General features: G+C 40.4%; 1 protein-coding gene across 4 annotated transcripts in view; it reads right to left on the bottom strand.

The window, feature by feature from the left end:
• The window catches only part of DIS3L2 (DIS3 like 3'-5' exoribonuclease 2), a 228,516-nt gene that overhangs the window by 119,315 nt on the left and 91,619 nt on the right, over positions 1-17,582 (bottom strand). For all 4 annotated transcript variants that reach the window (XM_072142472.1, XM_072142473.1, XM_072142475.1 and 1 more), the window contains 2 exons: positions 4,120-4,220; positions 2,960-3,207 (listed from right to left, as the gene is read on the bottom strand). In XM_072142472.1, the coding sequence (XP_071998573.1) occupies positions 2,960-3,207; positions 4,120-4,220 (349 nt within the window). The remainder of the gene's footprint in view (positions 1-2,959; positions 3,208-4,119; positions 4,221-17,582) is intronic.

Here is a 17,582-nt window from a genome sequence, read left to right as displayed (position 1 = left end):
GTATAAGCCTTGGGTGGGAAAGGCATTGGTCAAAGCCTCCCCCCAGTATATAACCAGCAAGCCCCCAGTAGTATTAGCAACCCCACATTTTTTTTGCCAAAAAAGGGTGGGACTATTTGAGCCGCTCTGTAAGGCGCCAACTCCCACTGCATCATAAAGAGCTCATTTATGCGAATGACCAATCACTAGATCGAAAGCTAGCAAAAAACAGCAGCATTATATAGGCATCGTTTGAATTGTTGTCAAAGGCTCTCTCCAGCTGTGCTAGAGCTAGAACACACACACACACACACACACACACACATACACACTTCTGGGAGGTGCATTATTTAGAGTCAAAAAATTAAGACTCAAAACACCAGATTGATCAAATTTGCATCGTTAGGAGAGTCAATTAGCATTTTACTTGGTGGTTTCTATACTGTAAATTATATAAATTTTAAGGAAATATCTTATAAATTATTTGGGATTGCCTTGAGCAATCTAACAATCTGCAACTTGAGCAGATAGGCTAATGGTAAATCCTTATGACAATCCACATAAAATCTATATCCAACACAGGTTTTCTATGTTTTGGATTCAAGTTTGTGTTATTCGCAGTGCTTCTTTGATGCAGATGAGGTTTTTCTGCCAGCATTTTTTTACCTAGAGTAAATGAGGGCTATGCAGGCTCAGATGCCCACTCCAATGTAACCATCCATTCGTACCGATGTACCTCACACCCAGCTGCTCCATCTCCTTCCATATATTCCTGCCCACTGTTATTTGCGTTTGAAAAAAAAAAAAAAAGACTGTTCAAGCCGAAACATTACACATTTACCTTCTGCCTGGATTAAATAAAATAATTTTCTATATTAAAAGAGTGTTTGGGCTTTACTTGATATATGCATTTTTTTACCGGTATAGTTTCAACTGATCGGATATTATTTAAAGCAAAAACGTGAATTATGTTAAACTTTTTTCTCTCATTTACATGGAAAAGCATGCACAAGAAAAGTGAAAATAATTTTTGGCGTTTAGCAACAGTGTGTGTGTGTGGTGGGGATCACGGACATTACATTCCTTTTACCAAATCACATTTCCTTGCATTTTTCCTGCTGTGGTCTCAGAGCTAGTGAGCGTTGAGACCCCTCTTACGCACACCTGCTCAGTTAACTGTCAATCGCCAGGCAAGTAGAAAAGGAAGCACTTCTCAAAATAATTTTACAAGTGATACGTTTTGATGAAAAGTTAGCAACAGTTTAGGGCCTATTTGTAGCTTTTTCAAATAATAATTAGACAAAGTGTTTTAGAAACAAATAGGAATATTTCAACCTATTATAGAACATAAATGTACAGTTCTTCCACCAATACTGCATTGAAATAACACAGAAATAACAGTACTCTGAACACTATTCAAGTAAATCAAATAAGCTGCATAACTTGTTGTCAAGTGAGATTTGTGGCTATTAAAGACTCCCAGTAGTCTACATTATGTTTGTGAGGGTAGCAGTATGAATCATTACAAAATGAGAATAGGCCTACAGACAGTAATAAAATAATTCTACATTATAAACTGGAAAAATAACAGGATCCCAAGGCTATTCACGGCAAAGACTGCAATAGTCTAAAAAATGATTGCAAAAGTTAAAGAAAATGTAACCAACTTCAAAAAGAGCAACCTTTTTCTTTTATTCTATATTTTGATCTAGGTTAGGTGGCAAGTACATTATATACTAATAACCATAAAAAGCTCTAGGGGCTTGTGCATTTGTCTTTTATTTCTTTAAAAAAATGTAATATTTAAGTTAATGCTTATATTTGGATTTTACTCAGTTTAATAATGTTGATGCCTGTTTTGTGCCTCAAACTTCCTGTGAACCAGCCAGTGGAGAAACCATGAACCCCCTCTTGTGATTTTAGCAAATCGTGATCCTTGCACAGTTTTGCTGTTTTCTAAGGTTTATTAGCCGCACCCAAGGTGCTTCCTCTGTTGAACCTTTAACCTGGCAATTACATGCATGTCGGATCCACTTACTTTTCCTAATCATCATTGTAATTATTATTCTTTCCTCTCTTCTCAAGTTCTCACAGTGCAGCTGTGACAAGCATGTCGGACTTTTAGGATTAGAAGACCTTTTTCCTTCCAAATGGCTGAATAGTCAGTGTTACTCTTATTTTCTCAGTACAAGGAGCCCTTGAACTGGTCTTTGTACATGGAACACACAGAGTGACTGAACCTGTAAAGTTACAATGCTACGCACACAACGCATTTATATTATCAAATATGTATTATCCTGTTTGGAGATCAACAAGGTTGTCTAAACTTAAAAAAACAACCTAAAACCATTTTAAATATACAATAGAATTACAAAGTTAGTTACAAATATTAAAGGATATAGAATGGTACGACAGCAGCTAGAGTCTTAGGACTGAAAATAATACATCTTGTGTAGACTTGATATATCAGCCTTTTCCAGGTGTCCATATCCATCACTGTACGCTTATTTCAATGTATATTGAAATAGATGACGTCATGTTATGTGTATTAAGTCCCTCCTACAAGAGCAGCAGACAGCCGGTGATATGAATTTTTATTATGGAAACGTGTATAATTTATTAGTTGCTCGAGCCAGGTGCTCAGCTGACATATGCCCGAGTGCCTGCGACTCATTACCATATTTTAATAAAGTCGTTTTCTTGGACAAACAGACCTTACAAAAATGAGCAGAAAAATGATGCCCAAGACCCCCTAAGGTAACGAGGATGAGAGTGGGGACAGTCTACCACCAGCAAACCTGATTCTCAGACTTATTTGCATTCATCTTTTAAGACTCAATCTGCACTTTTTGGAGAAGGGGGCAAATTATTAATCTGTAGTAGATCCCTAACCCACAATTTTTTTAATTTTGAGAATAAATAGAAATAAGAATTGCTGTACTTTTAACATACGGTACATCAAAAAACACATAGTTCTTACCCCTCTGCAAAATTGCTGTCTGCTCTCCAATCAGTGATACGGCAGATGAAAAGCGTGGTTGAAAAATCTTGTGGTCGGATTAAGAAGTCCGCAGGGCAATCTGCTAGTGGGACGTATATTCTTGGAAGTCGATGGTCAACAGGTGAAAATAATGCAAACTTTTTGGCCAGTTCTCCACTTTTGTCATTCAATGGTTTAAGGAAACCTGTGGCAGCTCTTGAATGTTTTCTCTCCAAAATGTAAACTACCTATAACAACATTACATATAAATCACACAGAGCTTAAATATAACATGCATAAGTAACAAGACAGAACATAGCGGACAACATTCTAAGTGGCATCTAGAAAACCAGGTTGAAGGGGACCCGTTAGCATCCTCAGCATTCAGCACTTGATTTCTTGTGACCAGGGTGATTTCCTATACCCAGTTACATTGGCTACATGTACCTCATGTATATATCAGATCACATGAAATCACCATGCTTCCATGAACTTCTACTCCTCCCCAACCTCCTTGAAGGCATGCTGTGATTTCATGTAATCAGATACATGGAGTAGATGTTGCAAATATAACTGGGTAAAAGGACCTTACATGACATCAACCTGACCGCATGACAAAGTGCCCAATGAAGTAACAGCTCTCTCCACACAGCAGCATATCCAAGTAGCGAGACCTGTCAATCAGGAACGAGAAGGCAGGGCAATGCAAGTATAATTTTATATGCAGAATTTTAATGTGAGTGTGGTTGGACTCACATCAGTTGAGTTGCATACAAGTTTACAAACTGAATTTTTTTTACATTGCAGCCAAGGAAAAGAACCATATGGGGTATAAGGGCATTTTTTAATCAGTTTACCATGATTTATTTTGTGTGGGTCAACTTAAAATGGCAGCTTCACTGCTTTCTACCTCTGACTATACTATACTTTGTCTTTTTTTGTGCACCAGCATTCTGTGGAAGGTTTTAATCCAGGCAAGACATCCATGCACTTGCTGTGCAAAATAAGCAATGGAACCAGATTTTGCAGCATTTAACATATTTGCTAGGAGATATGGTATGAAATGTAACCGTTACAAATTTAAACTTTGTAGAGTCCACAACCATTCTGTGCAAATAGTGTAACATAACCTTATGGCTGGCCACAAGAGATTGACCTACCTTTGCAGTCTTCTGAAGTCCATCATCCATCAGAGGGCTTTGGTGAACTGAATTAGACGGTTCTTTGTTTATTTTAATGTTTTCCAGTTTGTTAGTTTTTTCTGTATTAAAACACAATGAGGAAGGGGGTGTCAGAAACCTTTGAATTTACTTCAGTACATGAAGTACATTACCGTATTACAAAAAAAAAAAACCCACATGAAGGTTAAGTGTTAAAAGGACATCTTAAGATAATAATAATTCTTTATTTATATAGCGCACACAGATTACGCAGCGCTGCACAAAGCATTTCAAATTGGTCCCTGTCCCCATGGGGCTCACAATCTAAACAACCTAACAGTATGTTTTGGAGTGTGGGAGGAAGCCGGAGTACCCGGAGGAAACCCACGCAAACAAAGAGAACATACGAACTCTTTGCAGATGTTGACCTTGGTGGGATTCGAACCCAGGACCCCAGTGCTGCAAGGCAGAAGTGCTACTCACTCAGCCACCGTGCCTAATGAAAATACCCCAAAAAATGTATATATATTGCAGCACTTTCTTTTTAACCTCACTGAGCATTTATTCCAGCAAGCGGCTAAGAAACACTTAACTCCCGACTTACAGATGACCCCAAGTTACAAACGGACCTCTGGATGTTGGCGATTTACAGTACTTTAACTTTAGGCTGCAATAAAGAGCTATAATAGTTATCAAAGGTGGCTGCAATTAAGCTTTATTGTTAATCCTGATTCTTATGCCAATCCAAACTTTTTAAAATCCAATCACAGGAGACCTAAAAAAAATTCTGGCTGGGGTTTCAATTATAAAATAGAAGGTTTCAACTTGCATGCAAATTCAACTTCAGAACAAACCTACATAACCTATCTTTTATGTAACCGGGGAGCTGCCTGTACTCTACTGAAGGATAAAGCACAGGCCACAGTAGCTAGTGTTCAGAGTGGCGCGACACAAGTCACCTCATTAAAAGACAAGTGTATCTGAATTCCAGAAGTTCTACAGAGACCTGTATTCTACTAGGTTGACTAAAAAAAGGAGGTGGAAATAAGGACATAATTTAGCTACAGTTAATCTACCTACTCTTAATTCTGATCAAAGAGAGGCACTAGGCCAGCTGATTTTCAAAGAACTGGATAAAGCATAGAATTCTTTCCAAAATAAACTAGCGGGCCTAGATGGCCTGCTGGTGGAATAATTTAAATAAATGAGAATTGCTTCTTCTGAAGTTGCTAGAAGTATATCAGACAGCTTTTGAGAGTCGGATCTTACCAGATTCAATGAGAGAAGCTGTTATAGTAGTCATACCCAAAGCGGAGAAGGACACCCAGTTGACACAAACTTATAGGATAATCTCATTGTTGCCAGTTGACATTAAAACAAGGGCCAAGATTCTAACTCAACGGCTGAAAGCGATGATAGACGGGTTGGTGAATAGTGACCAGTTGGGCTTCATGCCTAACCGGTCTACGACAATTAATTTGCGTAGACTGCATCTCAACCCAAATTTGCAGCCGGACAATGTTGGCAGCCAGGCAGTGCTTTAATAGCGTTGTGTGGAAGTACATGTTGTCAGTTGGATAGAGTTGGAAAGAGTGGGAAAGGTCCCTAATTTTAGGAAATGGGTCCAGCTCTTGTAAGTGTCCTACCTAGGGGAAGAATTAATGCCAATAGCATTTTGTTTCAGCCTTTTGACTTGGCTAGGTGGAAGAGGCAGTGGTGCCCTATGTTTCCTTTGCTGTTCGGCCTGGCAATAGAGCCTCTGGCGCATTTGATAAAGGATAGCCCTATGATTGCAGGTTTTAAAAATAATCTGCATGCGGATGATCTGCTGCTGTTCCTGGGTGACAGACAGTTAGTAAACCATTAAAGTTGTTCAAATTTATCCTGAGTCTGCAAAAGTCCCTAAATTGACTAAGTCAGCATTGATACCTAATGACCCCTAATCAGAGAGCAACGGTAGTCAACACTCGCTTACAGGTAGTCCATATGCTCAAATAATAAGGGGTTCAGGTCTCAGTGAGACCTCAAGACTTCACATTTAGCTGTATGTAATCTACCATCATTATCAAGCATGATAAACCAGGGACACTTACACATATAACCAGGCACGGTGACTGGTGATCTTCTATTTGTTATTCATGGCCTCCTTTATTCTAAAATCAATTACTACAACTATGCTAATGAGGCAGAGGGGCTCCAAGGGGGTGTTACCAGTGCCCTGCTGTAGCTACACAGGCCGTTTCATTCTGAAGGAGCAGTTCTCCCTATCAACTTTTAAATTTATGAGCCTAGAGTGTTATGTGCATTTAACAAAAGCCCTCTGTGGTGAAGATTCAGGCTGTTACACTGTGCAGCAGTCCCCCAACCCCTGCTCAGCTTCTGTCAAATGCACATAGCCCTCCTGGTTCAAAATTTTAAAAGTTGATTTAAGAAAAAGAGACCATGGACAACAAATAAGGAGATTACTACAGTCACAGTGCCTGGATCTATGCAGTGGTCCAAGCCATGACTCTTCTGAAATTGCACCTAAAGATTAGATGTGCCTCTATTTGGCTACAAAGTCAGCTGAAGGCAAACATCAGTCACAGCTAATCTAAGATGCCATAACATAACATGGCCACTGCAGTGTCCAGCAACATTTTTTACCAGCTCCATAGATATTTGCCGATTGTCGCTAGGTTTAGGTGCAATCTTTCAGCTCATTGACACCTAGACAAGTACCATCTTAAAAACTTATATGTTCCTGTAACAAACTAAAAAGGAGTAACATATTTATGTATGGATTTTAATCCCTTCATAACTGGCATAGTTATATTTGACCAATTTGCACATGCCACACAGACCTAATGACAGTGTCCCACAGTTGAGTTTCCAGGTGCCATGGTTCAGTAAATATCATGGCAAAAGCTCCCCTATAATAGGTTATCGGAGTTGTGTTTCTAGATAAGAACCAGAGTTGAATTAAGATCTGTATTTAAAAATCACATTTATATTGCAGCTTTAAGAGTAGACATCTCCAGTTTGGTTTTACCTAGAAAACACAATCGTTACATGATATTAAAAATATTCTCCTCTAAATATGACACAATTGTGTTTCTAGGTGCCATGTTTTAGGAGATATGACCGTTTGTGGCGAGAAACCGTCTGTCAACTTAAGGCAGAAAGCAGATGAAGCTACAGAAGACACTTTGCAAAACTACATGCACCCTCTGCACCAGGAAAATGGTGACTGACAGTGTAAATATTTTGAGAATTTTGGTAAAAGGTTTATACAATTTTACAGTTTAAAATCATATAAAGGGAAGTGGCCAATCAGAAATTGGCCTAATAAACTATAAGCAGTATATGGTCGAGCAGTTGAACAGCTTCTAGATCATATTTCTCTCAGGGAGGTGGCATCTAGAAAAATCAACTTTGAAGAGAGATGCAAGTTTGATGTCAGGGAGGTCAATGATGTCCCTGGACACAGGAACATCAATTACAGTGAAGTGAGCCTTCTAAGGCAGGGAAAGCTTGACTTAACTCTGCTTCCTTGACTAGTAAAACCAATTTACATCTCACTTCAAAGTTGATTTTCTGGATGATGCCACCACACCAGACCATGAAAGAAACATCTAGAAGTTGCTTAGCTGCTTGTGGTTTATTGGGCCACACTCTGATGACAGGTCCCCTGTAATGTGAAAAATGATAAAGCATATTTTTTTCACATTTTTAATTTGTCATTTACCTAAAATCAGACAACTACTATCCTTTTTAAGTACATTACTACATCTCCAAAATGTTCAATGACTGAGGAACAGCAGAACAGTAGGGGCCATGTGGTTACGCTATCTTATTCACTTAGCCAAAGAAAGCTTCCAAATACAGCTACACCTCATTCAAATAAAGCTCAACAAATGAATTCACATGTTCCACTAAAGAGCCAGAACCTTAGTAACATGCGGACATTTCTGCCAAATGGTGTAAGCCACTTTTGTAGTCATAGTATCATCTGAACTCGTCTCTATCCAGTTACAGCACAATTTGGGAAAAACAGCCTCTCCTGCATAATCTTTATAATAGATAAAAACAACATTACACACTTATCCGTAGTGGTTAAGAGTTTCAAAACACCACCATCAAGTTCCGAGTACTGGAAAGAAGCCTCTTAAAAATTGGAAGCCAGTTCTGTCAGAGCATCAGTGACTTAAGTATATATGCACATATCAATTTTAGGAGGAGAAAAGGAGAGGAGAGTAGTTGACGACTACTACTTCTGAAAACTGAATATTAAAATCAATGTACACCATGGGAGTTTTTCATTGTTGAAACAAACCTATTTTGGACTAACCCCCCCCCCCCCCACCTATAGGGGGTTTATGAATAGGTTTTGATCTGCTGTCTGCAATTTTCTTTGTTCTTGCCCTTATCAATTCTCTGGATATAACAGACAGTAGGAATGGAGTGAACCGTATGTCTTGGTAGTAGATTTTAGATGCTGCTATAGGTCTTAACTAGTGTCTTAAAAGGCACACCCCATCAAAATGAGGTTTTACTAGCGTCCAGAAGAGCTGTTTAGCAGTGATAAGTGGAAAGGGGTTGAGCAGCCAGACATTGCAGACTAAAAGAGAACTTTATAAAATAAGTATGTGTGTACACTGAAGATCAATTAGAGAAAACACAATTTCCTAAAGGTCAACAACATCTGTGTAGTCCTATGTCAATATATGCTAACAGGAGGAGAATTATAGCAGTATTTTAAGCTCCTTTCAAAAATATATTTTACAACACAGAATAAAAATGTAAATGAGATAATTGAAAAAAATGAACATCAAAATTATAGAACACTTTAAAAAAAAAGATACCTGCAAGTCAATGGCGTTATTCTACCACCTGAACGTTTACACATTCAGTTTCCCGGATGCAACTTTCAAAGCCAAAAGCAGGTGTTGATCATAATGGGTGAGATCACTGAGAAGTCCTACTCCTCCTCCATTTTCACTCCACTCCTGGTTTGGATATATTGGAATTATCAGCATTATATTGGTATATGAAGCATTTGAATACAAACACTTTACTGTTGGCTCTGATGTTCAGCAGGTCATCCAGATGAAGGCCAAAGTGGTTACCACATCAACCATAGCAAAAGCAATTGATCAATTTAAGTCTGATTTCTAGAATATTGCATCTTTACACCATCACAAATTCAATCATCCCCCAAGGCGGCTGGTCACCTTCGAAAGACAAATGCTAGAGGACAGGATATGTGAAGAATCTCCATGGGTAAAAGTTTCAAAACTGCAGCTGGAATTGCTTCACAGTTATGTAAAGGGTAAGCATCTGTCTCCTCATACAGTGTCCCAATGTTTAAAAGCATTTGGACTGAAAGACCACTCTGCAGTGAGCAAAGTTCTGATTAGTATAAAGAATAAAAAAGCCTAGACCCTTCCAGGCGCATGTTGTATGAACAGAGGAGAAGTGGTCCACGGTTAACTTTATTTCATCACTAAAGTGCTATTTATTTGGGTTCTATGGGAAACCGTTTTGTTGACAAACTGGGGAAAGACCGACCAAAATGTCCATGAAAGGTCTGGAGGAAGTGTCATGGTTTGGGGAATGCTGCCTGCTGCAGGAGTTGGACCTCTCATACAGTTACATGGCAGGGTGAACCTTCAATACAAGGTTGCTTCCATGAGCTCTTCACGCCAACATTTTTCATCCAGAACAATTACCCCCTGGTGTCACACAACAAAATGAATAAAGCAGTTATTTGAAACAGAAAACATTGAAACTGAAATGGCGAGCCTAGAGTGCTGATCTAAACCCAATAGAATGTCACCAGGGATTTTCCAGAGGCCACATTATGGTCAAGAAACCCACAACAGTCACAGAACTGCGGATGAGACTAGAAGAGTGGCCCAAAATCCCAGCAAAGCAGCAAGACTAGTGATGTCCTGTGCCCACAGATCTGCTGTAGTCACTCAAAGCAAAGGCCTGTGCTAGTCCTACTGATTAGTGGCTGTTGTAACCTTGAGAAAATGTAGTCAGTCAATCTTTCTGTGTTACAGTCATTGCTATTCTCCAAATATGAACACTTTTTTTGCAAAATGAAAGGTTTTATGTGGATTTGGTATTTAGTAAAACACTTTAGTGGCATGGGGTACCCCCTTAAAAAAAAAAAAAAAAAAAAAAAATGTTTATCAATGGAAATTACATTATTTCTGAAAAAAAAAAAAATCAAGTGATCCTACATTGTTCTCCAATTTTGATTTCCAGTGTATTTACACTATATATAATAAAGCCATGAGGCAATTACATTACAAAAAGAAGAGGTAAGAAGTGCAGCTTGTAAACAATTGTACCGTATCAGTTGTACCAGGACGATGTGGTTCATTCATACAAATATTTGCCAAAAGGGCAGGTCTAAAGTCAAATCAATATTAGCTAAAGAAAAAATTAACATGATCAATATACATTTTTTTTAACCTAAAAAAAGATGTGAAAATTTCCTGTACCCTTTTTACAGAATGCAGCATTTTATTTCAGTGAAAGATCATTTATAATAAACAATGTTTAAAAAGTAGAGATTTGGAGAAGACAGCTGGAACATTCTATAACGTGATCAGCTAACCATTTTACAAGCTCCAGTGCAATAGACTCAAAGTTCTCAAAATGAAGACGTCATGCACTTGTTACAGGAAAGTGTAATGATAACTTTGTTTCAAATCTGAATACGTGCTTAATCACAGATGGACAGTTGTATACAGTAGACCCAGCCCAATGAAGAGACACGTTTGCCAGCCACAGCCAAACACGTTTGTCCTGGTAGAAACTGTGCTGCGGGGTGTTCTCATGCGGATGACAACCTCTTGTGTCTGACTCTAATGCAGCCACCCTTACTCAGGAAATGTAGAGGTGCCAGCAGGGTACAGAATTGCCCAAAGTGGCCACACCTTGGGCAAAGTGCCACTTCATTGTCTAATTATTGATGGTTTAGTTCCTGGATGATGTACACACTATTCCAGCTGGAGCCATTCCAGAACTATGAAAATTAATTTTATTACAGACAACAAAGCAGCAGGCAGGATGGAGAGAATGATTCCAAAGGGGCTTTACCAGAGAAACTTTTGAGGAAATTATGTAATCTACTCTAGCTCACACAGGATGCTTACAATAAATGTATATCTGATATGTCTAAATCCGAACAAGACAAAAAGGTTGCCTAGTTGGCCAACTCACTTTTCAAGTCAAGAATAATACATCCATAAATCGATAAAGCCAGCAGAATGTACCAGTACCATAAGTAAAACTTAACTTTTAATAATTACTGATAAAACAAGTTCACAGTGAACCACAATAATATGCACATCAACCATCTAGTCAGCAAAAACACATCAGAAAGGGAGCTCATTCAGACCTCCAATAGGTCTCGTCTGACACGGTCCCCAGTAATACCTCACCGTGCCTTAGTGCGTTCCTGTATAGCATATGACACGGTCCCCAGTAATACCTCACCGTGCCTTAGTGCGTTCCTGTATAGCATATGACACAGTCCCCAGTAATACCTCACCATGCCTTAGTGCAGTGGTGGCGAACCTATGGCACGAGTGCCAGACAGGGCACGCAGAGCCCTCTCTGCTGGCACGCAAGCCATCATCCTCCACCGTGTGCAGAGGCCCGCAGGTCCTCAGTTTAGAACAGCATCTGCCCCTTGCGCTCAGATACAGAGCAGACAGGTCACACTGCACGGGGTAGATGCAGATCTTCTAAACTGAGGACCTGCGGACCCCTCAGATGCAGCACACAGCCGGATGCAGGGTAATGTCTGTGCTCCTGTCAGTGGAGCCGCTGCTCTATAAGAAGTTCCCAGTGCAGCGCTGGGAGCAGGAAGCAGCAGGGGTGAAGCTTGTACCTCCCCCTCCTACTAGGAGACCTAAAGTGGAGCCGGGACAGAGAGAGAGGGGGAGGGGGATGCTGTGACCCGGAACATCCAGAGGCTGCTGTGTGCCTTCCTCATAGATAACTGTAAGTTGTACAGTGTCTAAAATGTGTTTATACAGTTCACATACATATATACCTGTGCAATGCATATATGTGTGTATATGTGACATTTACACACATATGCATAACAGATATATAATATGCCTTTGTTATGCACATGTGTGTGTGCACTGCACATGTCTGTGCCATGCATACTGTACGTGTGTGTGCACTGTATATGTCTGTGTTATGCATACTAAATATATGTGTGCACTGTATATGTCTGTGTTATGCATACTAAATATATGTGTGCACTGTATATGTCTGTTATGCATACTAATAGTGGTGGTAAACATGTGGCAGTATTATTTGGCCCTTATGTAGGTAATATTGCTCTAAATTACCATGTTGGTACTTTGTGGTAGATAAGTGGGTTTTGGCATGTAGTTTGGGCACTCGATCGCTAAAAGGTTCGCCATCACTGCCTTAGTGCATTCCTGTATAGCATATGAAACTGTGTATCATCTCAAAACCACGGACCAACATTAATCCGGACAGTAAGGAATAATAGGGTGGGTCTCACCAGTCTTAGATGCTCTGTCTCCTGGTTGAGTGGTACTGGTCCGGAGGTACAGGACCTATTAAGCCCTACAATCGCTTTGTATCCTGACCACGCAATATTGCTCCCGCCCTGACAAGGACGGTCCCAGTACTGTCCCTTTCAGACCCTGTAAGTCCCTAATATGTAATTCCTACGCGTTTTGTACGTCGTGTGACGCACTCATCAGGGGAATAAAGTAATGTAGTGGGCTATGCAGTCTTGATGCCAAGTATGGCTGCAAAAGCTCCACATCAACAGGTTAGAATGAATCAAAAACGAGCAGTGGCCCGTATAATACAAGTTATACTAGTATGGTGGCTAAATGTAGTGGCATGGGCGCCACAATCTGGTGCTCTCACACTTTTAAAGTTGATGCTGCCCTTCCCCATGCGCAGTCAGAAAGCTGATAGGCTGAGGACTTCCCTCTGTCAATGAGTGGGAGGAGCTATGTCACGGAGTGGGAGGAGCTATGATGTCACTTCCATCATCACAGAATGGGAGGAGCTATGACGTCACAGAGTGGGAGAAGCTATGACTGATATGTCAAAATATTGGAAATCCAGGAAAATTTCAGCATTCATCCTCAATATTTAACTCCTGCATGTACATCATTTACCTACATAAACATAACCGTAAACATTGCAAAATTGCTCAAATTTTAGAAAAGGACAAAAAACTTTTGGTACCCCTCGTTTAATGAAGGAAAAGCTTACAATGGTCACAGAAATAACCTGAATCCGACAAAAGTAAAATTTAATGTCTTCCTTTCATTTGTTCATTTTCATAGAGAAGTTATTTCTATGTCCATTGTGGGTTTTTCCCAGTTCACTAAACGAGGGGTACCAACAATTTTTTTCTGTATGTGTGTATGTACTTACCTACCATTTACTAATATGATGTACACACAACCCTAGGGTTATTCATTGTGCCAACACTTCTGTTGGCCAGTATACTCGTCAGAGCATACTTGGACCAGCTCGTTGCTCAGATGAGTATTTCCCCTGCTCGCGATCGAGCATTTATTTCAGAAACGATAGTGAAGAACAGCGCAGAATAGATTAAATACAGTGCACACAGGATCATTTAAGTGCAGAACAGATTACAGATGTTCCGAACATTGGCAATCTGTTCCGAAGACACGCGTGCAGAACTGTGTTCTCCACAATAGTATCTGAGAACAATGTGTGTGAATATGTAACGAGCACCCGAGCATTTTAGAATTCGCTCATCTCCATTCAGAACCAATAACCATTAGGTAAGAATAGCACCTGCATCCTTACATTACACACAATGGTTTCACAGTCAGGATTTGGGGCAGAAGGGGGTAAATGTTTTGTACAGTTGCAAAGGCAGTCTTCTGGATGAGGCTTAAAGCCCAGGCATTCTCTGAAGGATTTTTTTGAGGAAGGATAGGCAAAATAAGTTCCCTTGTATTGAAAAAGAAACCCCTGTTGAAATGTACCTTTTAGCTTTCAAGTAGTCTTGTAACATGACTTTGGATAAGGGCCAAACCAGAAACTATCATCCAAAAAGAAAAGCTGCCAATCTGTAGACAGGAGCTCATATGTACACCAGCAAAGGCAATGTATTATCTGCAAGGAATGCTAGGGAAGAATATAGTAGTGTAGATTTGTACTGTGTTGGCCATGGAGAGCGATCTGCGGCCTGCAACATCCTTCTGCATGACTGTTTGGCAGTGGGTCAGTAATGGTATGTGGTGGTATTACTTTGAAGGGCCGCACAGCCTTCCACGTGCTCGCCAGAGGTAGTCTGTCCGCCCTTAGGTACCGAGATGAGATCCTCAGACACCTTGTGAGACCATATGCTGGTGCGGCTGGCCCTGGGTTCCTCCTAATGCAGTTCAATGCAAAACCTCATGTGGCTAGAGTGTCAGCAGTTCCTACAAGATGAAGGCATTGAAGCTATGGACTGGCCCTCTTGTTCCCCAGACCTGAATCCGATTGAGAACATGTCCAGTTGTTGGTGGATGCTTTAGTCTGGGAGGAAATCCCTCAAGAGAGCATCTGCAACCTCGTCAGGAGCATGCCGAATTGTTGTATGAAGGTCATACAAGCGCGTGGAGGCCACACACAATCCTGGGTTGGATCAGCCTGTAGTGTGCTTTTCCATTTTAAATTTTGTGTGTTAATAAATTTGATTGTTCCCTTTATTTTTTGAGCAGTGTATTTATGTCCTATCATGTGGATATGCAATGAAGTTGAATACCCCATACACTATTAGAATGCACACAAAATGTCCACAAAGAGACATTCTTCTGACTAGCATGCAGGGAAAACGTCCACCTAAAGTCATCACATATCTGGAAGTCTGAAAAAAAAAAAAAAAAAAAAAAAAAAAAAAAAAAAAATTGTTCACCATAAGAACAGCTCAGAGGTACGCCTCCATATGGCGAGGGAAAGGGTCAGGAGCGTTCCCCCTCCAGTCAAAATGTATACTATGTCCAGGTCTGGCCCAGGCATAGCAGACATTCATGTGAAAACCGCTTTAAAGGAAATCTACCATTTGTTTTTATACATTGTGAAACACACACACAAAACTGTTTTGTGTATAAACGCTTGTACTTACACACACAGGTTTAAAATTAAACCTTAGCTCTTGAGACTGTGCGGCTCTGAACGTATAATCAATAACTACAAGAACACTTTTTATAGGGTGGACACCATTCTTGACCATATAGTTGACCACCTTCCGTTCATAACAGGTTCTCAGGTTCTTTGAATGAACCAAACTACCACCACATTTTCACAAATCGGTTACAAAAATTTCATTTCAATGAAGTTTTAGAACCTGCACATAATACTCAAGTGAACAGTATTTCTCCTACAAAACTGATTTATGTTCAACTCCTTAAAAGCAGCACCCCCCAAATGCTATTCAGTACAGGGGTGAGGGCCATTAATATGACTGAGCTTTTCCACCTTTCTGACACCTTTGATAGACAACACAAATCTCAATTTATTTTAACACAGATTCAGAGATTGGATACCTGAAAGTCCACTTTGCTGTGAGGCCCAGAATCTGGCTCAGAAGCTTCCACTCTGAGCACTCTGCCAAAACCAAAGTTCAGGCTTACATGAACACAGGATATATAAGAGATCCAAAACAGAAAAGCTTCTGGGAATCGTTTCCAAAGAAACGCCAGGGATAATTAAGATGTATAGGATGGTTACGTGGATATGACTGTATTAACCTGGAGCAGTTGTGCTTGACTGTAATTTGTCACTATCCCAGCTGTGGTGCAAGGACAAGACCTCAGCAGCGAACAGCTGTGCAATAAATACTACTTTCTTTATGCAGAAATGAAGGCAATGGATTATTATGCATAATGTAGGCCTTTGTCTTTAAAAGGACATCTACCACCAGGATGAAAGACTATGCGAATGAGCCTGGGGGACTCCACGCTCCATAGGTGTTTATGCATCCTGGAGTCCCCCAGGCTCATTTGCATACAGTCCTTCATCCTGGTGGTAAAACATAAAATGCAGTAGAAACCACCCTCTTACGAGACATTCTTCTCACCATTGAGCATGTTAAAAGCCGTTCTTTAAATAAAAGAAAAACTAAAACTTTACCAAAGAAAAACACCTACACATACTCACCTCTTCATCTTGAGCATGATGGTGGTCCTCACTCATCTCAACATGCCAGTATTGCCTAGGAAAGAGACTTCTAAAAAGCCACCTGCATGACGTCACCTCCCTCCCAACATTAAGAGTGAGGTACGAGAGGCATGCATAATTAGAAGACAGCCTGCTTTTTAGAAGTCTTTTCTAGGTGCCCCCAGTGAGTCAAGATTTGCAAAGATCACAATCAGGCTCAAGATTAGAGGAGGACAGGAGTGTTTGTTACTTTGGTAAAGTGGTAAATTTCCTTTTTAAAGTTGGGGTGTGATCACAATGGAAAGAGGTACAGTATACTTAAAGGGTACATTCAAACCTTAGTGCACTGTAATACAGCAAAATATAGGGCGTGAGACGTGTGCTTACTGCACGGTAACCGGGCACCATCAACCTCAATGGGGACCGATATGCAGCCACATCTCAGTCCCCATAACAATCGTGGGAATGATGCATTAGTGGGGCATTTCTCAAAGGCATTTTTGTTGAAAGCGTTGAATAATCATGATGCAGGTCTACTCAGAGGCTAGAAGGAGTAGTCACCTGCAAGAGACATCAAGGTTATGGGACTGAAGCAGAGAGATCAGAAGTTGCATTTCAAGTCCTGTCAAGCATCAGAAGGGACACATGCAGCCAATGTCAGGCTACACTAAAACCTGCAGACTGGCAGAGGGACAGTTATGCATCCTAACTGGCTGACTTTTAAAAGGACAATCCCAATCTAAAGCGGTAGAGCAGGGGTGCACAACTTTTTTTCGGCCGCTATCATTCAGGGGCCGCACTATTAACCGAAAGCCTGTATGCTCAAAAAAAATAAATAAATAAAAAAAAAACAAAAAAAAAAAACCACCATAGTAAAGAATAAACATCCCTCAAAAACAACTAGTGCATAATACCGTATTTGTATAACAGACCTCAGAAGACTACAATTCAGCGCACAAACTGGCTGCACTCAAGTAGTACTCTGATAGACCCCAGTATTGTGCCCCGCCTGGAGCCATCCAGGTATTTATTATCTGCTGCACAGGGCAGATACTAGCCTTTTTCAGCTATAATACTGCCCCTTATGTACAAGACTAACTACTATAATACTGGAATATAACTTGTATAAAACTACTCCCCACCTCCAGACACCTAGTGCCCCCCCAGGTTGTCTCTTCTCACTCAAACAGCCCTCTCCTGCCCCCCCCCCCCAATTCTGGTCTTCCCTTCCCCCACTGCCCTCTCCCTTCCGGGTGCCTTACTGTGAGTGCTGAGCAACCCAG

Source organism: Engystomops pustulosus, chromosome 3 (assembly GCF_040894005.1).
Source record: "Engystomops pustulosus chromosome 3, aEngPut4.maternal, whole genome shotgun sequence".
NCBI lineage: Eukaryota > Metazoa > Chordata > Amphibia > Anura > Leptodactylidae > Engystomops > Engystomops pustulosus.
This window is presented reverse-complemented; position numbering and strand designations above follow the sequence as displayed.